This window comes from Pollicipes pollicipes, unplaced genomic scaffold (genome assembly GCF_011947565.3).
Source record: "Pollicipes pollicipes isolate AB1234 unplaced genomic scaffold, Ppol_2.1 Scaffold_4219;HRSCAF=4965_pilon_pilon_pilon, whole genome shotgun sequence".
In the NCBI taxonomy this organism is placed as follows: Eukaryota; Metazoa; Arthropoda; class Thecostraca; order Pollicipedomorpha; family Pollicipedidae; genus Pollicipes; species Pollicipes pollicipes.
In genome coordinates, this window is record NW_023596448.1 from 5917910 (window position 1) to 5939362 (window position 21453).

Here is a 21453-nt window from a genome sequence, read left to right on the forward strand (position 1 = left end):
GGACGGCGGCGACTTCCTCACGCGCCACGAGGCCGACCTGACGCGCGGCGAGCACGTGCCCGTCCACTGGATGGACGAGGAGTGGGACGAGTCCGGCCGGCGACGGCTGACGTTCGATGCGGACAGTGGCGAGTGCTGCTGACGGCTCCGCCCGCCGCCGTGACCGGCCGGGGACCGCGCTGTGGTGCTGTGAGGGTGCGTGTGGGGCTGCGAGTGTGTGGCGTCGCTGGTGTTGCTTGGTGCCCTGCGCAGCGAGCGCTTGGTGCTCTCGGGCCGCGAATGGCACCACGTGAAGGCACCAAACGCGTCGAGGGCACGTTCGACGCGGTGGCGAGTTTCGCGGCGACGTTCGTAGCGGCGCACTGGCGGCCCTTGGAATGCTCTGCTCGATGCCATGTGTAATGCTGCTGTGTAGTATGACGTCGGGCGTCACGTCTAAGGAGATCTCTTCTCCTGAGCTTGATGCTGACACATGGCCTTGCTCGGGGCGCATGGCTGACGACGTGTTGCGCGGTTTGTTGTCGTTTTTCCGCCGAATTTTGATCGTCGAATAAGTGCTGTGTTCTTACATAGCCGGCGCGCGTAAACTGTTGCTGCGTCGGCGTCGCGTTTTTGAGCCGCAAATGTGGCGGGAAAGGGCGGGGTGCTCAACGTGTTCTGCCTGTGCTCTGCGTGTTCTGCCTGCGTCCGCTTCGGCGCCTTCCCGTGCCGCGGCGTAGCAGTGATCTCTCACCAGGATACTCCGGGGCGACAACGGCAAGTGTCCCCGCCCGCCCTGGTCAGTCCCGCCCGGACCCGTCCGGAGACCATTAGCCCGCCGGTGGCGACGACGGCAAGTGTCCCCGCCCGCCCTGGTCAGTCCTGCCCGGACCCGTCCGGAGACCATTAGCCCGCCGGCGGCGACGACGGCAAGTATCCCCGCCCGCCCTGGTCAGTCCCGCCCCGGACCGTCCGGAGACCATTAGCCCGCCGGCGGCGACGACGGCAAGTGTCCCCGCCCGCCCTGGTCAGTCCCGCCCCCGGACCCGTCCGGAGACCATGGCCCGCCGGTGGCGACTGCGGCAAGTGTCCCCCCCCCCCCCCCTGGTCAGTCTCGCCCGGGCCCGTCCGGAGACCATTAGCCCGCCGGTGGCGACTGCGGCGGCCAGTTTGCCCGAGTGATTCGGATGGTGATGACCTGTGTGGGCCCTCTGTTGGAGGTTGGGCGGAGGCGGCTCGTCGGCAGGTGACGGGGCTGTCCGCCACTGCCGTTGTGGGCCCGCCTCCGCTGGATATGCTCCCGCTCAAGTGCCGTTAGCCTTGTGGAGCGGTGTTCTGCGAGGGGATGTGGTGTGGCGAGCAGCCACCCCTGCCCTTGCAGACTATGATGATGCCGTCTGTGACAGCAAAGTGCGACCCTTGTCCTGTAGTGACAGTCAACAAAAGAAATGGTTTGGGGGTCATGCATCGCGTCTGGCGTATTGACATGGGGAGAATGCTGTCAAATGTTTGTGCCCTAAATCGACTGAAGCGAACGCTTCCTCTTGATCGTGCCCGAAGTGAGCCTTTTGAAGGCATTTTGTTGCCCCCTGCCAAGCTGCATTCTCCACTCATGCATGTCAGCAGATGTACAACCCGGGAGCCTGTAGTCCTAATCAAATATTTTTCACGTGGGGGATTTGGGCTCCTCTGTTGTAGATGGTGTTCTACCAAAGCGAGTGAGTAAATTTAGCTTCGCAATCATATCCAGCGGGCGGAAGCCTTTGCAGAAAATCGGAAAGAAGGGCGCATTGGCCTGCGTCCGGCGAACGCGTCTTGCGCATGTTGCTCATTGGTTAAGGTCATGCCACGGATGTGTTTGACGTTCAGAACGACCGGTAATCCCTGGGTACTGGCTGGCGGCAAACCGTATGTTTTATGCAAAGAAAATACATGATTAACCAGCCCCGTCAACTCATTAAACTTCATAGGCAGCGAGGTTTATCGAAGTATCAGCGAAATGCCAAATGACGTCGATACAGTGGCAGGAACACACGAATGAGGCAAACAGAAGGGCAACGTCGTTCCAAAACGCAAGCGATGGCCGCGTACGAAATATATAGAGATCACGGTCCTGGCTATAATTCTGTCTGCGGACTGCAGCGAAAACGCTGAGCTTCGGAACGGTGCGTTAGTTTGCGGGGTCCTCCTATCCATGATGTGTGGGCGTTACGCGTTGTTAATTCCATGTAGAGCTCCCCGAATTCATGTATTGGCAAGGACATTAGCCGCACATAACCTTACACACGTGGCGCCACTATTGTGGGCACAGCTGTTCGCACTCCGCCCCTGTGTGCGCCCACCAACAATCCGGAACATTTTCAAACTGTCAGGTCAAACTGGTTCCATGCGACTCATGAACCGCCGGTTCGAACTTGCCTGCGGTCAGAGGCCCGGATGCCACGCTTTCCTCTGTTACCAGCAGAAGCATGGACATTCCATTGATTGGACAACCGTATGCGAGCACCATACGCCGTGCGACAGTTTGTTATACTCTTCATCCCGTTCGTTAACAGTTTGTTAACACCATTGCCGCAACTTTTCCAGCTGATCAACTAAAATGAAATTGGTGGACAAAATTGAAAGATACGCTTTTTGCAGACGTCAAGCAAACCAACGCTACCTGTAATTGCACCAATTATTAGCAATCAGTGCCGCACTTTGGAATCTGCTATACAAATAACGCATGGAATACGCCACGGTATGAACACAGGTGCTGCAACGCCATCCGTGTGCACGCGTCTGGACCGTCGCGTTTGAACCCCGACGCACGCAATGATCGACGGCGAACCAACTCGTGGTGGTGCGAACACCACTTCCGCAAGCACGGTATCACAGTCAGTCTCTTCGAACATGGCCGCCCGAGGAATACCGTGCTTTTGCACTCAAGGGGACATGCCAGCACCGCGACACGACATCTGGGAGGTCCCGTGTGAAGGGCAGACAGCACAACCCAACGCAACGGTCGACATACAGTGGCACACGGATGTAGGCCCAAGCCGTCCCAACTCGGGAACGGTCGTGCGAGGGAACCACGCGAGACGGGGAGCATCCAATGGTTCGGCACAAGGAGAGGGAGATTCACGGGGTCCCGTGATGTTCACAGGTTGGATGCCGGCAGCCGCCGGGCGGCACCACAACCACACCAGGTCACCAGAGCTCACATGGTGCTGCATGGACAGCGCCGCCATGCTTCACATGATTGTCAGACGGCGCTCGGCCCCGTCGTTAGGTGTTCATTCTAGTCTGGAAATTGTTGCCTCATTCCGCTATGCCTGCCCATGCTTGTGATGACCTTTTGGGATGAGCATACTACGGCAGTGCCTACTCCATTGATTTGACAAAAGCAGGCCGGAATTTTAGCCGTCCCGAATGCCCCAGTGGAAATGGCAACTACTTTTTTAGGACTTTCACCCTAGAAGTAATGATTGTCTGTGTTTCTCTTGCCAGTTGTGCATCGCGCTTTAGGATCTAACTAAATGATTCCATGTAGTAGCTAACGAAGGAATATGAAGCCAGAGCGCAGTGCAACATACGGATTTTGCCCGTATCCAAACGTGTTTACCATTTGTTTTCTGTTCACGAGCTGTCACCCGTTGGCTGAAGCATTGCGAGTCGCCCACAGCATTTATAAGTGCATTCAAAGGCGGCCGGTCTTAGAGGGAGCCCCTACGACGTGATTTTCCCATTGTTACATTGCGGGTAAATGGGATCACCGTGGAAAGATTTGCTTATTTAGGCAAGCCCACATCACACACTCGGCCGTTTTCGCACACTTCTATATTTGCCCGTGTAATCCGGCAGCGGTCTGGCCGAGCACTCCGAACATCGACCAAACTCCGGATTTGTCCGAGCAAAGAACAGTGACGAATTCTCCACACTTCTACACACGCGCCACCCTTGCTGCTCGTCCGCAGCTCACAGATGCAGCGGAAACACATCCTCGCACCCGAATAACACAAGGACAGGTCCTCCACCTATCGGCGACCCCCGCAAGTTATGTTTGCAGCGTTTTCCGCCGCAGTCCAAGCGCGGCGGCCGGCGTCTGCTGGGTGAAGGGCCGCCGCATCTGGTCGACACTAGAGCCGGCCCCGGCCGACGGCGTCATGGCCGATGGCGAGTTCGGGTTGTTGTTCAGAAGCCGCACCTCACTCTCCCCGGAACTCATCGGCCTGGAAAATACGGGTGGCAGCTGCACTCCAAGCCTGTTTTAAAGCTTCGCGGGGGTGAGAAATGGAGTCTAGCAGGTAGTAGTGGATCAAGTTCTCCTGACTCAGTAGTGGTCGTGTTTTACTCATTGGTGATCAGACTCCCCTGGTGGCGGTGCTACACCGAAGAGGTGGCACGACTGTATCTGGCGACAGTGTTGCTTCAGAGTAAACTAACACGCCTCCTACGCCTCCTCACCTGATGAAGATATTGCTCCAGGCACGAGTAACACACCTGATCACTTGAGGGCGGTGTCGTGTAAAGATAGTGTTACAAGGCCCCACCTGGCGATGATCTCGCGGCGGGACGTACCACACTGAACGTTCACCCGCTGACCGCGTTGCGCTAAAGACGCACAACACGCCCGCTTACCTGATGGTCGTACTCCAACGAGAGGTCTTGCGTCCTGCGCAAGGCTACTCGGTGGAGTAGGACGGACTTCCATCCATCCTCATCTGATGACGGTCCTGCGCAGAGCAGGACCACCGCCAGTGCTCACCTGATGACAGTGTTACGCTCTTTCTGGACCAGCTCGCGGTCCGAAGTGAAGAGCACGGTGTGGTAGGGCACGGCCTGACCCACGAGGCGGCCCGTGCTCGCGATCTGCCCCAGCACGCCGTTGTACACCAGCAGGTCATCCACCAGCAGCTGCGGTGCGGACAATGGTAGCAGGTTAAAGGTGGCCGAAGTGCCACCCAGCTAGTGCCATCGGTGGATGATGAATGATGATAAATGGGGATGAATAATGAGGAAAGACGATGATGAAACGTGGTCAATGATGATAGCTGATGATGAATGATGATTTATGACGATGGATGACAATGAATAGTGATCAATGATGATGGATGACGATGAATAGTGGCCAATGATGATAGATGATGATGAATGATCACCTATGATTATGGGTGATGATGGAAGGCGGGGGCTCAGGTGCGGTGTTTCAGTGGCTCAGTGGGCTCGGCGGTTTGCGAGGATGCTATTTGTAGCATTGCATAAGGCTTAAGACACCTGGAAGACGCATGCCGGCAAATAAAGATTCGCTAAACGATAACGATGAGAGCGTTAAGGCGGCTTACATGTCACGAACCCGTTTGCAGGCCATTATGCTGCCTTTTACAGTCCAAGCGTAGTAGCATTTGCGGTGTCTGAACAACCACTCGAGGATATCATTAAAGATGAAGGGAATGTTCAAATATGAAGTGTTCTTCATCGCCAAAAATTCGACTTAGGCTTCCATGCGGCGCATGGTGAAAGCATAAGTCCAGGTCAGCGACATTCTTAGCAGACTTACCCCAAACTCCTTGACACCTCTGGTGGGAGTCTTGGCGTAGTTCCAAATCTTAATCATCGAAACCGTCTGGATCTCGTCGAATATCACATAGACTCGATTGATCTAAAAGCAAAGCAGACATTCATGCATTGTCGATAAAAACTTTTGCCGAATATCTGCAACTGGTTTACACACTTCTTGACGGCTGCACGTGGTAAAAGAATGTCTAAACCTTACAGCAATATTTTCTACTCTCATTCAACAGCCAGCAAATATTTGCGGCAGCGGTTTGTACCATACGCTTTAGACTATGTGGTTCTGTGTTCTCTCCGGATCGTCACCACGGCGTATCACAAACATTATTCCGAAATCATAGCAGGCAAAATAATTTCAAATACAGACGTCACTCATTCACAATATCAGCTATTATAGACTCAACCACATACACCATCCGCTCACCATGTCCAACATGATGGACTTGGCCACGTGTCCGTCCTCTCACCACGTTAGGCGGGACATACCCAGCCGCATCGCAGACTTCTCACCGCGTCACGCAGAATTGACTCAGCAACATGACCGTCCCTTCACCACGTTGGGCAGAATGGACTCAACCACGCGATCCACGCTCTCACCATACACAACATGGTAGGCACAGCCACATACCGCCCTTACATTACGTCAGGCAAGATGAACTCGGCCACATGATCTCACCATGCCGGCGAAGATGGACTCGGCCTCATGACCTCACCATGTCGGCCAAGATGGACGCGGTCACTGATCTCCCCATGTCCGGTAATGGAGACTCGGTCACAGGATCTCACCATGTCGGGCAGAATGGGCGCCAGCCACATGTGGCGGCCGTCCATGGTGTTGTTGACGCCGTCCACCAGCTTATCAGGCGTGCGCACGTCCCCGGAGACATTGTCCAGCACGTTCACGCTGTCTGGGTACGCCGCCACGTCTGCCGGCCAGGTCAAGCGTGAGGCGGACCCGGGGTCACGTGGTCACGGTAGGGGAAGGGGCGGGAAGTTGATTCGATGCCTGAGCAATTTGTCACTGGATTATGATTGCGAATGTGCGTTGTGTAGCTAGAGGACTGACGGCGGTGAAATCAAGTTCATTGAAACCTATGCGTATCTCATTTGCTTTCAACTACATCACAATGAACCCCCTCATTGCTATTGGCTAGGAGTGTATTGTACAATGAACAATGAATACCAATCAGAGCATCAAATTTCAACGCAGGTACCGTAACGCAAACCTTCAGGTGTTGCATCGTCTTTGGAAACCCAACCCCACTTTTAACTTTGCATATTCCAGCTCTTTTCATTTATCACGAGAATGGTCTCGAAAAAGTTGCTAACATTTTGAACATGTATGTGACTGCTCTAGTGAATTTCGTTTTTTAGGCAACGAATCAAACAAATTTGTCGAATACTATCTCAAGGCAAACGCCGTTGTTTACATCTGGATAACCTTGTTGATGACATCTCGGAAAGCACCGGCCGCCTGTTGGCTTGACCTTAACATGATCCAGCGCCAGACATCAGCCACTTCAGGACACAAAGCCGGAGCCGAGCGCTCGGTTTCAGGCCTCAGGTCAATCCAGGTCAGGTCAGGTCTCAGGTCCGGCGCGGCACCCACTCCTGCCAGTGAGCGGGATCTTGTGCCCGGAGGCGTCGTAGAGCTCGATGCCGTTCAGGCCGGTGTAGTAGAGGTCTCCCCAGGTGGACAGCAGGTGGAACTGGAACACGAACCCCTGCGGCATCATCGGCGCCTCGTACTCGTCCTGAAACCAGACGGAGGCGACGGTCACTCGGCCGACTCGGTCAGAGCGCATGCGCAGATCGGCGCCTCGTGCTCGTCCTGAAACCAGGCGGAGGCGGCGGTTACTCGGGCTGACTCGGTCAGAGCGCATGCGCAGGTCGGCACCTCGTACTCGTCCTGAAACCAGACGGAGACGACGGTTACTCGGGCGGGCTCGGTCAGGGGCGTGAGTGGAGCGGACGGGTCATTCGCCATACAACACGTCCTTTGCAATGAAAGGATTGTAACAGCGGCGGTCTTTGAGGAACACCGCGCGGCGATCTACGGCCGGCGCGGCCGGCGGGCGGCCATCGACGATGCTAAGAACAAGCGCGGCAGGCCGACATTGTTGTATTAACGGGGCAATACATCATCAATAAACCCATAACGCTATTCACCATTGTACTCAGAATTGAGCAAGGAACACGCCCGTCCAGGTGTGGTATCGCTACAAGTCACGGTAACGTATGTATAAGGTTGTAAAGCTAAAAAGTGCGATTTTCGGAAGTTGTTAGGTGCATTTCCCGGGAACATTATGCGTATAGATAAGACAGTAGTTATAGCCTTGTTCTCGTAGAAAAACCAGGCGAATGGAGAGACAGATGCGTTGGTATTTCGTCAGCTTGCCTTCGACCCTTGGCCTGGCATAAGGGAGTCAAATTTTTTACCCAGCAGCATAAAATTTACATCGATGGCCAGGTTTCGTTGAGACAAAAACAACGTTTTTGGTAAGTCCTGTATTTCCTGGTTTAGAAACGGCAGGGGGAATCAACTCCCTATCAGTCCGCGCCATGAAAAAACGGCGAAACAGGGCGAGTGTTAAGGTAACTACCGGATATTTTGTCAACATTTTAGACGCACCCGTACCGTAGCCGTAATTCCGCCCCCCCAAAAAAAAATCCAAAATTTATCCGCAGCCCAGTCCGTTTCCAGTCACATGTGTACCAATGCGCTCGCCCAGCCCGTGAAGTCCTCCAGCCCGCACCCGGCCACACCTGGTACACGCTGTCGCTGATGCGCACGTGCGTGCGTCCGTTGCCGGACTTTTCATGGCGGCGGGCGGCGGCGACCGGACCGCCCCTTCGCAGGCTGACCCTCCTGGCAGAAGTCGTAGTGGGTGGTGCCGGGCGCCCGGCGCAGCACGAACCCCTCGGCCGGCGAAACCCGCTTGTTGTCCACCGAGACGATGCAGTTGCGCGCCTGGGGAGGTGTCGGGGATAGGAGTGTGCTCTGTCCACAGTGGACAGCTGGGCATTGCGTATCGGGGCTCTACAGAGTTATCACCGCCTGCTGCCGCCTGCCGTTTGGTGCATGCTGTGCCGCAGCGCATGGCACAGGATAGTCGATACTGTCCGGTCCAACCACGGCCGAGCAAAACGCGAGCGAAGGCTGCTGCCATTTGCTGGTCAAAACATACGTTAGATGCACCGAACAGCTCGTCATTTGTGTGGGGGTTGGGTCTGGTTGAAAAGTGGTTACAGAAAAAGCAAGTGATTCGGTATACTCCTTCTGTTGTTGTCCTACCATATGACGTAAGAGGATTCTTGACCTTTGTACCACACATGATGGGGGCTTTCCCCATGTTGGGTTATGCCCACGTTCATGCCCACGCCCACGCCCACGCCCACACCCACGCACACGCCCACGTACACGCGCACGCACACACGCACGCACACACGCACATGCACATATAGACATACATGTATATATGTGTATATGCATATATAAACATCTATAAACATATACATATACATATACACATACACACACATGCGTATATGCTCCTGTATGTAAAGGATGCCCCGTGGTTTCCGTCGGATCATGTCAAGCTCCTCCAGTACGAGCACGGTTCCAGGGAGCTGCTCCTCACCCCCTTGTAGGCGTCGTCCTGCGAGGCGTTGTAGTTCCACACCCGCAGCGCAGCGATGGCGGTGGTGGCCGGCAGGCGGAGGATCAGCGTCACCGACTGACCCTCCTTCCAGGGCACCAGCCACATGTGCTCCGGGTCACAGCTGACGCGCTGCTCGTCCAGCAGTCTGCGCGGGGTCACCACTCGCGTGAGCACGAGGAGACGACGACGGACGGTGGAGATAAGACAAAGATACACGTCATTTTGAAAAGGCGGCCGTCTTGTGCAAGCATGCACGCGGTTCGACGCAGGGGCTTGCTCGCATGGTGATCCCGGAAGCATGTGTCACCACTAGCAAATTGGTGACGGTACTAATACTTCCGCGAATAAATGATGTTAGAAAATCAGGGTAAATACGTAAGAAATGTAGATGGAGAAGACGCATGTTGCACGTCATGCAGTACATTTCGCGCGACTGCGGCGCGCCCAGCTGGATTTCGGCAAAAAGAAACAAGTTTGGGTTCTGCCCCATCCATTGCGAAATCGTACACATCCCTGGGTCACACCATTACCAATGGGCCTTCACTATCGGTGCAAATTCAATAGGCATAGCACATATGAAAAAAAAACAAGCATATTAGTAACGATACAAAGCAAAGAGCGCTGAGGCAATTTGACTTAAACTGGGAACCTGACGTGTGGATTTGCCTTTCTCTGCTCTTTCACATTTCATTCCACCGATTTCTTAACATATCTAACGTATTCAAACCCGGATGTGTTAAGCATTCACGCCACTGCATTGCTTTCCATATTACCTCGGCAGTGTCGCTGTGGCTGTCGATGCCGTCAGGTAGGAGGTCTTCAGAGGCACCACCTGCTGGTTTTCCCGCACTATTTCCAGTGCCGTCAGACCTGGTGCCACGGAAAGCCAGACTTCATAAACGACGTTTCGCCAGAGAAATGCAGCCCTGCTGTGTGTTCTGTGACAGTCTTTTCGTCTTTTCTGTTGTGACATGGTCAAACCTATCGCTGTTACTAGAATCAGGACATGTGTTTGCATTGCCGGGTCAATTGCAGTACCATGCGGAGATCGATACCTGGTTTTTATTTCCTTATTTTTGATACACAAAGTTGTCAAAGAGACTGCGACAAGCGTGTCAAATATCACATACATACACACACACACACACTCACACACACACACACACACACACACATATATATATATATATATATATATATATATATATATATATATATATATATATATATAGTAATTGAGCGTCAAACTTATCCCAGGTCGATCATGGAAGCGTCACATCGAAGCCTGGTGTTTTCAAAACGGCGACGCGGTGGTCAATAAGCCGCTAACCGCTCAACCCACGCACGACACCAGCCGCGGCGACTCCCGTTTGGAATCCGACGGGCACCTCCGGCTGCCGCCGCCACTGACCGAGCTGCTGCCGGTCCCCCCAAGACGAGGTGAAGGTCAGCTGGACGATCTGGCCGCGGGGTACGGCGCCGGACGAGTCGAAGCTGACGATCTCGCCGGACGAGAGCTGGGGAACGCGGCCCGACGCCTCGCCGCCCAGCGCGTGGCCGCAGGTGAACGGCCGTCCGCCCGTCTCCTGCCGCGGGCGCCCGCTCGGGTCGCGTCAGGGGCTCACCAGGGGAGGGGGATAGGGGGGCCAGGGGCGATGCGCAAGAGACTGATGAAGAGTCACGGACGTGATGAAATGGTCTGTCACGGAGCACTGTGCTGTGGCCTTATGGCCTGTAGCAGCGAATACAATTTTGTGGGAGATGCATGCATTTCTCCGGCAGTAGAAGTCGCATGGCAATTTCCGAAACCTTTGGCAATAAAACGACGGAAGTAGTTGGGGGAACGAACAGAATAACCGCCAAGAATACAGGCTAATATGTGGCGTAAAATTAGTACCCGGCGTCTCTGAGAGGCTGTAATGCACTGTGCGGTGGATTGGATTCAGTCATAAACATTGCATTTCCTTGCGCGTAAAAACGAGGCAATTGGCGCCATGCATGGTGGCGATGCATGGATACAGTCAACCGTATTATCTAATGCGCAGATAAATGCATCGGGCCTGCGAATAGCAAAAAAGCATGGAACATAAGTTTCCCAGCAAACCGTAGAACCCAACTGTAATAAGTGCACAACTCAGTGGTACAAGTGCACTTGCAAACCGCAACCCAGAGTAGTAGCTGAGCATTAAAAGGTGTTTTATTCTCCCTGACATTTAGCACGCCGAGCCAAGCAAATCAGAAGCTGCTGCTTTTCCTTTCCAAACGACCAGCCACCTCCCCCATCTTGGGAGCTTCCTTCGCCACGTCCCGGTCCGACGGACCCGGCCCCTGCGGCGGGTGCGCGGGCGGGTGCAGTACCAGTGCCGGGTGCCGGGTGCCGGGTGCCGGGTGCGGCGGCTCAGGGACTGACGTCTACGTCCGCCGTCTGCGGCCGTTCCACTGGCAGCTCGGCGTGGATGGTGGCCGTCGGATCGGCGCAGTAGCCGCTGAACGACTCGTCATACTGCGAGATGTTGTCCAGAATCTCGTCGTCGGTCGTGAACAGGATCGTCTGCGGTAGGAGCCGCGGGTCATACGGGCACGACCACGGGTCACGGGTTACGCAACATGGGTCACGGTTCACGGGTCACATATTACAGGTTACGGGTCACGGGTTACAGACCACGGGTCAAGGGTCACGGGTTATCGGTCATGGGTCACGGGTCATGGGTCATGGGTCACGGTTCACGGGTCACGAGTCATCGATCATGTGCCGTAGGTCACGGGTTGCAGGTCACGGGTCACAGGTAACCGGTCATGGTTCACGGGTCGCAGGTCACGGGTCATGGTTCACGGGTCGTTGGTCATAAGTCATGAGTCACGGGTCACAGGTCACGGTCGGGATCTCCAGGTCGGTGATGATGGGCTCACCAGACGCACGCGGGCTGACTGGCGTTGAGGTCGCAGCAGTGGTGGCCCTACCGTTCGTTCAAACGAACTGAATGGGGCACGACGGCACTGCCTTTTCCTCTTCAAAATATGTTGGGTGGTTTTAACAAGACATGACACATAAATAGACACATAATGAGACATGGACTATAATGTCTTTAACAAGATGAGGTTATGGCGCTGAATGACCTACAGCAGTCGATGCGCCCTAAAACCCCAAATCATCATCATCATCATCATAACAAGATGAGGTTCAACAGACGTGAAACCGACAAGTATATTGGAAAGTAGTCCTAAGACCCAATCGCTTGCACCAGGGTGAGCTAGCAGTCACGACAAATAAACTGTTTCCATTCTGGCGCTCTGACACTGAAACCTTCATGTACCCCTTAGAGGCCTCTATGGCTTTCTCGAGCGCGAGTCAACCTTCCTAGAATGCTCATACATAGGGTTTGTTTATCTAGGCTGTAACAGGCCTTGCATCCATTGACTCAGTGAATTACCGTCGTGTTGCTCACTAAAAGTGTCGTACATGTTAGTTATAGCTCCTGGTTGGGTTGCACTGTGCTGGGGAGATATGCTGGCAAAGTGTGCAGTAAGACCCCGTAAACCTACGGCCTGCATATGTCTTTCTTAGTCGAAGATCATGCGGCTCATCCCACCACCCGGTCTCCACATCGTGTGAGGCTGGCAGCCAGCGCATGGGTCTAGCTGTTAGTCCCGGCGCGTGAGACTAGCAGCCAGCGCATGGGACTAGCTGTTAGTCCCATCGTGTGAGACTAGAAGGCAGTGCATGGGACTAGCTGCTAGTCCCATCGTATGAGACTAGCAGGCAGCGCGTGAGACTATGTGTTAGTCCCCATCGTGTGAGACAAGCAGCCAGTGCATGGGACGAGCTGTTAATGTCATCGTGTGAAACTAGCGCCCAGCGTATGGGACTAGCTGCCTGTCCTATCGTATGAGACTAGCACCCAGCGTATGGGACTAGCTGTTACGGCCATCGTGTGGGACCAGCGCCCAGATGACAAGTCTGGCGTACCAGGCGACGCGAAGTCAGGGGGCCGGGACCAGGGCCGGAGGAAAGCACGCAAGGGATGCCCCCCCCCCCCCCCCGAAGCCGGACCGATCGGCACGGAACGGGCCGGCGGTTGGCGTGCCGGGCCTGACCCAGGATCGACCCAGGAGGAGCAGGACTAGTGGGCCGGATGGCGGAGTATCGTGGTTCGCGTCATTAGCTGCCGATGGCCCGCGGGCAGTGGTGCCGATGTTTATGAATAATGGCTAATTGCTGCGAGGGGCGCAGATTACATATCCGGTTACATCCAGCGATGCATTAGGTAATGAATTATTTATCAACGTCCCAATGTGAACATATCGTTCAAAGTTTTTTTAGCAGGGAAATAAAGAAGCGCACTTGTGTCGTAAAGAATTGCACGTATCTGCGCTTTTTGGTTAGTATATCAGCTGACGTGGCCATTTGCAACATGCTAGCATAGATGTCTGTTTGTACAACATGCAAAACAAAACCAAGTGATGAAGTAAAATCTCAGATGAGCGCACTCATTTCACTAACAGTTTTGTGACGCTGGCGTTGGTCTATATCTGATTTTGGTGTAGTTACAAAATGCCATGGAAATCACTTTATTTGAATATGACGGTTCGCATACGCTGGTCAATAACCTCGCTTGGTTTACATTTTGGATGAGAACGGTACTGAACTTGAAGGTGTTATGTAAGATTGTTGTTCCACTTACCAGTTCGCAACATCATGCCTCTTTCGTTCCAGTGACCCAGATCAAAAGGTCAGCATGGTGACGCAATGGCCCATTTCGGCTGCATTGGTCGGCGTTCACAATGGCCTTGACTACACGATGACCTCAAAAGGCCGATCAATAACGGCCAGGTGAGCGCGACCGGTGTAACCGACCTGTATCGACCTAGTCCCGGACTTTTTTGCCCGCAGGCCCGCGGTACTGACCTTGAAATGGCGTTCGAGGTCAACGGCGCGCACGCCTTGTTCGCCGAAATATTTCTGATCGACTTTGGGCGGACTGCGGCGATCAAATAAACATGAAATATCCCTGATCGACTGGCGCACGAAGGACCCTGTTGCGGTTGAAACGACGACCGACAGCGGATGGATGGTGGTATTGACTGTCGTCAGGGGTGGTGCTCGCGGAAACGGCCTGCCTTAGGATCGGTTTTTGACAACGGTCTCGGACCCGCACCCGCTGTTAGGCGGTCTGCAGACAGAGGCGGTGCTGCGTGAGCTACCGCGGAAGAGCGGGCCGCTGCGTGAACACTGTTGCGGTTCTGTTGCCTTTTCCACAAGGTATTCAAACCAGAACGTGTTTTATGATCCTTCTGTCTGAATATTGCAGGCGACAATCTTGTGCATTGCGAACAGCGTCTACTTTTGTTATGGCGTGTCTCATGTAGTCGACTGCTGGATGGGAATGCAAAGCGCTATTTTTTCTTTCATCGCTTAAGAAGACTTTTTGTTTTTGTAGTAATCTGACTAGGAATGTTTTCTCATTCCGTCAAATCAATTTAAAATTTGTGACTTCCGCTAAGCTCTCAGTATAAATACATATTTGGACACCAATCATTCATAGAAAATTAGGGCAGTCGTTTTTATACAGCTTTTCAGTGTAAAACATTCAACATGTTTCAGAAAACCCTAATAAATGTAGCCGGCCTTGTGCCACTTCAATTAAAGGAATTATCAAACCTATTTTGTACCATTTACTTAATGTTGCATGAAGCGCATGCGATATGACCAGTACTACTGGTTTCTAAAATCCTTTTGAGTAGCTCAGAATTTCTATTTGAAGTAGCTGACCCTGTGGGGGAAGTCCCATTTGGCTTCCTGCTCATCATTATGAAAGTAACACATTTCATTTGCCTTCCTTTTTCAACGTGTGTTCTGTAATGTTTGGAACACACCAATGCACCAAAACGTTTGTATAATAAATGCTAAGAAAGCTTGAAACACTGTTTAGACAAAAGTGTATATTAACATGAAAGTATTATCCCGCGAATTCGACGCAATGCTATACTATGACTTTGATTCCTCCCTTATGGCGTTTACCACAGTCACTCTTTTCGAGGCGCACTCTGGCTTTGGTCGTGGAAGTATCGCATAATCCATGCGAAACACTGGTCCATACTTCGACCAATGCTCTTCTCGGTAACAGGCCCTTGCCCGCTGGGCCAATCACACACCCTCTTTTATTCGCACGAGTAGTTGTCAGTGCGCACGGTGGTTGGCATGGCGATGGTGGTCGCCACTGCAGGGAAGAAACGTGCCGTTACAAAGCGCTTACAGCGTAATTTGGAATCGAAAATAATCAAAATTGAAATTCTTTTATGTCTTGACGCCACTGCAGTGCCACTACCCAGTGCTACTATTAGACGTCACTGATCCCAGAGTATGGTTTTGAAGTATGTCCCAAAGGTGGGACACTTTCTTTACAGGGGATGTTCCACAATTGAAGATATTGAAGCAAGCATCAGATGTATTGACCTATGCTCACTTATAACTGCTGGTATACTTTCAAATGGAGGAGGCTGCTCTAAACAACGCGATTTCTCTATTTAGTGAATATGCTGCTCAATACGTCATTGTTTGATAACGTCGTCGTACCTTACACAACGTTGATTGAGAGCCAATGGACGTCCGTTATATCCGGAAATCGTGCTCACGAACTCCAGATATGAACGGCTTGACGATAATCTTTTTCTTAGCCTTGATCGCCGCACTTCTAATGGAATGGCAGGATTTAAACAACGCTATTAATTGGCCATGGATGTCTGGGTGACATTGAGATGGTTTCTCCGAAAAAGTTACATATGTTTGCAGGCGTGTAGCTCAGTATCTAGAAGGGTTCAAGTCTCAAGAGGGACAGGGCTGTACACTGCACCAAATGATCTCCGAAATTGCTATTTCGGTTCAAAATCCCATACAAATGTGGAACACCCCTTCGGGTCTTTGCCACTTAGTTGACTTCGATTAGCCACTTCGATTGAAAATATATTGTAAAATTCATGGCATGGGACAGCCGTTTGCATTCATTGTCTGTAAAAGCGCTACGCGAATTTACGCGTACAATTATTATCACAGCTGCAAGTTTGCGTTCAGCAATGTAGGACGATATATCATCATAAACATATCACGCAAGCACCGCTTGTTGCATGTTCTGTAGACAGAAAATCCTTGATAACAGCCTGTATGGATTTTCGACGACCTGGTTTGACTTTAGCCGACAACCCAACCTCTGACGGTCCCATGTCTGCGGTTTTCCGTGCATGCGGGAGGTCGAGCAAAGATGGAGCTACATTTGTCCGTGGAATTGGCTCGTACTGTCTTGACCAACTTTGCGTCCCCAATAGGTCTGAACGGTCCGCATTGCGCTAACGCTTATGCTAATGCATATCATCAACAGGCCTAAAGGTAGCTAAGCCGTTAAGACGAGGACATGCATGCAATTGCACAGTGGTCTGCCTGGAGGTAATACGTGGTAAAGTGGTCCGCTCCGTCGACACGTGTCACACGGCCTGTCTGTCCAGAGGTCACATGCGGACCATGTCAGCAGTGCCGACGTGGCACATACAGCACAGCAGTCCGGCCTCGACGTCGCACGTGGCACACGTGAATGTCACAGCGGCACATGTGTCAGGACGGTCCGCGCCGGCATCGCGTGTGGACACAGCTCTTCCGACCAGATGAATGACACGCTCACGGATCGTTAGACCGAGCCTCCTGCTCCACACCCTGCCCCGCCATCTCGCCAATTCCCTGCGGTACTCGCCGGGCAGTGGCTCCCCGTAATTCACGAAAACGGTCGCGGGTCTCCAGCGAGGTCGCCCCACCCACGCTCGGCAGCTGGCCCTCCACCCAGCACGACCTGTCCGCGCGTCGTGGAGCCTCCCCCCCCCCCCTCGCGCGAGACCCCGGGGTAAGACTCACGTCTCCAACGCCTCCGTGCCGCCGAGAATGCCGCCGCTGGCGCGGGCGATTTCGCCGCAGAAGATCGGCTTCCCGTCCAGCGCCCTCTCCACGTGCCGCGCGCCGCGGAACGAGTGGCACCGGGACGTGTTGTAGTTCTGCGGATGTCGGCGGCGTCAATCAGTCATTGGACGGGGTACCGCCAAGGGGTCAGGACGCTTTGCTCCCCCTTGCAGGTCTTGGAGGTCCCTGGGCACGAGGACCTCTGTGCTCTCTGATTACGTCCAATCCCACAGTGCCCCTTGGTATGGATTCGGACCTCCACCGGACGAACTCTTGTGTACCCCACTTTGTCGATTGTTGATATCGTATTTGGCATTGTTTCCTTCATTTCTGGGGCGAAACCTTGAATAAGCCAGCGAGTCGCCATTGCTATTGTCCTCTGCACGGTTCGTCAGCCGATAGATGTCCAATATCACTGCAGTCACCGGAAACAACACCACGTGTGGGGACAAAAGCCGTCATAATGCCTGACATATAATAACACCGCACAACCTATCCGACGTTATGACAGTGCTTCCACGCTTGCGACTTCCATTGTGCAAAACGCCCCACTCCTCCGTTACCCAGGTGCTTAATGGCAGCACCGGCGCAAACACGTGGAGTATTTCCCTAACATTGGTTAGCCGCCAGACGAGGCCCGTAAAGGACCGACGGCACTGCATGCATGGCCCCGTCTGGCAAGGCAGGTCAGCCGGATGAATTCGGAAGCATCATGGAAATGCTTCAATTTTTTTGGCTGCGCACATCTCGATTAACTATAGTATGATAAGTAAATATGATTTTAATATAATTTTTAAAAATTGTAGGCTTATTTATAATATAATATTTTCTATATATATATATTCTAATGTCAATGATTATAGTGAGTCTATGGATGGACACACTAGTGCCACAATCGGTAACAGGTGAATTGAACCCTGAGCACTCTTGCACATATTTTCTTAGGCAGCTGTGGTTTTTACCGAAAATGAATATCTTGAAGCTCCAAGCCCATGAGAAAAGTCTGCGGGTTTGTTATGAACCTCAGGCTTGAGTACATACATCACAACCTGGACACGTAGCAAATACAGTTCCATTGACACAGAAGTCCAGAGCCGCAAACCTGCACTCACTCTGGGACTGATAGCCAACTTTCCACGGGTTGCCAAGGCAGAAAAGTGGAGGGTTTGTTTTTACACCGAATGTCCCGCATTATTCTTCACTGGGACTGTTGTTGCAACATAACTTAAAACAATTAAAAGATAATTCCATTCATTCTAACAAAGTTACGGTAATAGTGGCTTGGTAGTAAGCATTTGCCCGCACAATTTCATGTGGACAACAAGAACATCAAAATCCTAACCCGAGAGCTGATATCAACCCTTACGAGGCACTTATGGCCAAACAAGTATTTATTAACATCTCCATACATCACGAGTCCGTTGCTGCATGGCAGCATTGCCCAACACTGCGCAACAAAGCGCAGCATAACCACTAATACGCTGGAGCAACAACGCTGTCGTACTACTGATTTGCTCAGGCTGTGGGTATGCTTCTCTTAAGGCACTGCTGTTATTTTCCCGCCGACTATTCAGGACATGAAGAACCCAGAAGCACATGCATGTCTCCGTTAGCGTCGACCAGTCTACGGCTGCACGCGAGCATCAGCTTCAGATCCGCGAAACCTTTTGAGGGTAATCATCTACCCCCAGCTGGCCGCATTGATCGCTTGTTACGCTCTCGACAGGGTAGAGGGTTGACATAACCTCTCTCTCTTGTTGACGTATCTGTCGAGCCGTTTAACTGAGCGTAAAGTTTGAAATAACATCCACGTTAACCAGTTGTTTGAGTTTGGACCACGCCACAACATTGGGATGGTACTCGTAATCTCGTTCCCAAAAGTCTTCATGGCGAAGTGAGGCAAATCGTAGCGTTTCATGCAATCAATACCGCCGTCTTATCACACCAACACTTGTTATAGATTGAGGAGAGACTTTCCGCCTTCAGCATTACTCAAGTTTTGACCTTATGAAGGCATAAGGCCAAAAGCTCGAACACAATGCATCAAAAATATTTGGACAGAATGGGATTGCGCTTTCCAATTCCCCTGCAATACGTCTTCGATAAGCCGCATACCAGTACTCCGTCATATGCCTTTGCATTGCTTCGTGCAGGGGTTTATCTTCTGAATGCTTATGTAACGGATCAAGTCCTTGACTTTCATAACTTGCACCTCGTGTCGAGGACACATCCAAATTTGTCAGATACGCAAGATAAATTAGCCCACTAGGCCAATAAAGCAGGGCAAGGTGAAGGAAATGGACTCATTACCAGAAATTGCACTGCTATTAAACGCTAACTTTACTTTGTGCCAAGCCAAAAGATCGCTAACGCCATCTATCGGGAGGTTTAATGTCATCGTCCTGCACCAGTGCGCGGCGATGACATTCAAAAGCCAATCAAAGTAAAATCAATGACATCAACACCGCACAAAATCAAACTCCATCAACTAGAATGAGATCCACTTACGTGCTTATCGAAATGAGCGCCGCAAAACAATCCTTATGACCGTGCAGTGCATCAGCAACAATTCGAAGCCATCGATGATTTTTGATCAACCGATCGTAATAGACTATAGGTGCGAAGTAGTCGTCCAAGATCGAGGTACGGGGCGTCGCAGAATAGCGAGGCATGACCTTTTAGTACTTTTAGACCTTTTAGTAACAAGCTGACCATGAGAAGTAGGCTACCATCATCGCTAGAATTTGTAATCCCGCATTGGACAAACACTTAGTTGATGTACGAATTTTTATCTTCGCTTATCGGATGACATACCAAGAAGGGTTAGAAGAGTTAGACGAATGGCTAGAAGGGTTAGAGGGGAGCCCGGAAGTGTTAGACTTAAACGCACCCCACGTACTGTACAGAGGTAGCAAACCGCCTAACCTGAGGTGTAGTGACCTCGGTGTCGACTACATGAACACCGACCACCACTTCGCACCGGCATCGCAGGCAGCCAGGATGTCAGTAGGGCCAGCCGGGATCGGCGCCACCCACATACGGCGGTGCTGACACCGGCCTCTCAGCGACGGCGGCACGGCTGTTGTGCCTCTTTGTTTATGCTTTTCAGGTGAGAGCTATTGGCTGGCAAGTGTGTGTTCAAGGTCCAGTAGTGTAGCTGAAGGCTATGTGTGTACCTGAAGAGGACGAGACGACGAACAAAACAACACACAGAAACACAAACAACGCTGAAAAACATGGAGAACTGCTCAAAACTGTAGAAAAGAAACTAGAGACTGGTAAGAAACGCGAAACCAATAGATGAAAGGCCAACGACTCTGCAACGAGGAGACGAATAATCACTTAACCACGGGCGTAGCCCCCGCCTAAGACTCTGACGTAAGAAGCCTGTCACCCCCCAACCGGGGGCTCCTCCGAGCGCCAGGCCGCTCGCCTGCGCCTGCGCCTGAGCGCCCGCCAGGGCCACTCACCCACACGCGCAGCATAGCCAGCTGGCATGGCTGGGGGAAGCCGATGTGGACTAGGTGATCGCCCCCGGGGCTGAAGGGCGCCAGCCAGAGGTGCATGTCATCCCTGGTGCGGTACACGCCGTCCGTCAGATTGGCGACCACCCGCGGTCGCCGCTGTACTCGTCCAGCACGTTGATGTCGGCCGGGTCGGCGCTGATCTGGAAGTGGGGGGGGGGGGGGGAGGGGAGGGGAGCGGTGTCAGACGCGACTGGGGGGTTATTTGGTCAGTGAGTGTCGTCGAGCGCATGACACGATATGACGCATGCAGGCTTGTGATGAGGGTCGGTCTAAAATGTTGCCGTGTTTGAGGTGTGGTATGGTTCATTCAGTGCCATATTTATTTGATGATTCATTGGACGCATTGGACGAAACGATAGAAACGGTCAACCGCAATGCTGAGTTACGACCAACTTCGATATTTAAATTAAATCTTTATAGCCAGCTTGTCTGACCTTGCGTGATTTGAAGCCTTTGGGCGACATCAGCCGGTGCACTCTCGTAAAAAGCCTTGGCCGATATCAGGACAATTAATGCCAGCTGTTGACATCATGCTCTTATATGCTGTCTGCGTAATAAGCTTCGCCTGCTCAATCCAACCATTGAAAGCCTGACCCGGCCACCGCCCAATTGGCGACCCCATTCCCGCTGCAAACTCGCTCAGAGCTTTGTCCGATTCGGTGGCACTACCAGAACGACCGCGCGACCTTGAGCCCACCTTCTCCGCCTTGATAGGCTCCCCAGAGGCAGAACACTCGATCCTCCCGTTAAGCCCCACGTAGTGGCGGTCGCCCCACGTGCTCTTGATGTTTGA

At 52.6% G+C, this 21453-nt stretch overlaps 2 protein-coding genes across 2 annotated transcripts in view; one reads left to right on the forward strand and one right to left on the reverse strand.

Moving 5' to 3' along the window:
• LOC119095716 (uncharacterized) overlaps positions 1-21453 on the forward strand; it is a 45115-nt gene that overhangs the window by 6712 nt on the left and 16950 nt on the right. The window lies entirely within an intron of this gene.
• On the reverse strand, positions 3723-13123 carry LOC119095715 (katanin-interacting protein). The gene is made up of 12 exons (XM_037218569.1): positions 13118-13123; positions 11605-11745; positions 10606-10780; positions 9968-10064; positions 9174-9339; positions 8451-8503; positions 8299-8401; positions 7142-7286; positions 6319-6458; positions 5519-5620; positions 4727-4875; positions 3723-4190 (listed from the first exon to the last, which is right to left on the reverse strand). Exons 1-12 carry the CDS (start codon positions 13121-13123, stop codon positions 4016-4018), a joined length of 1452 nt encoding a protein of 483 aa, XP_037074464.1. The 3' UTR covers positions 3723-4015.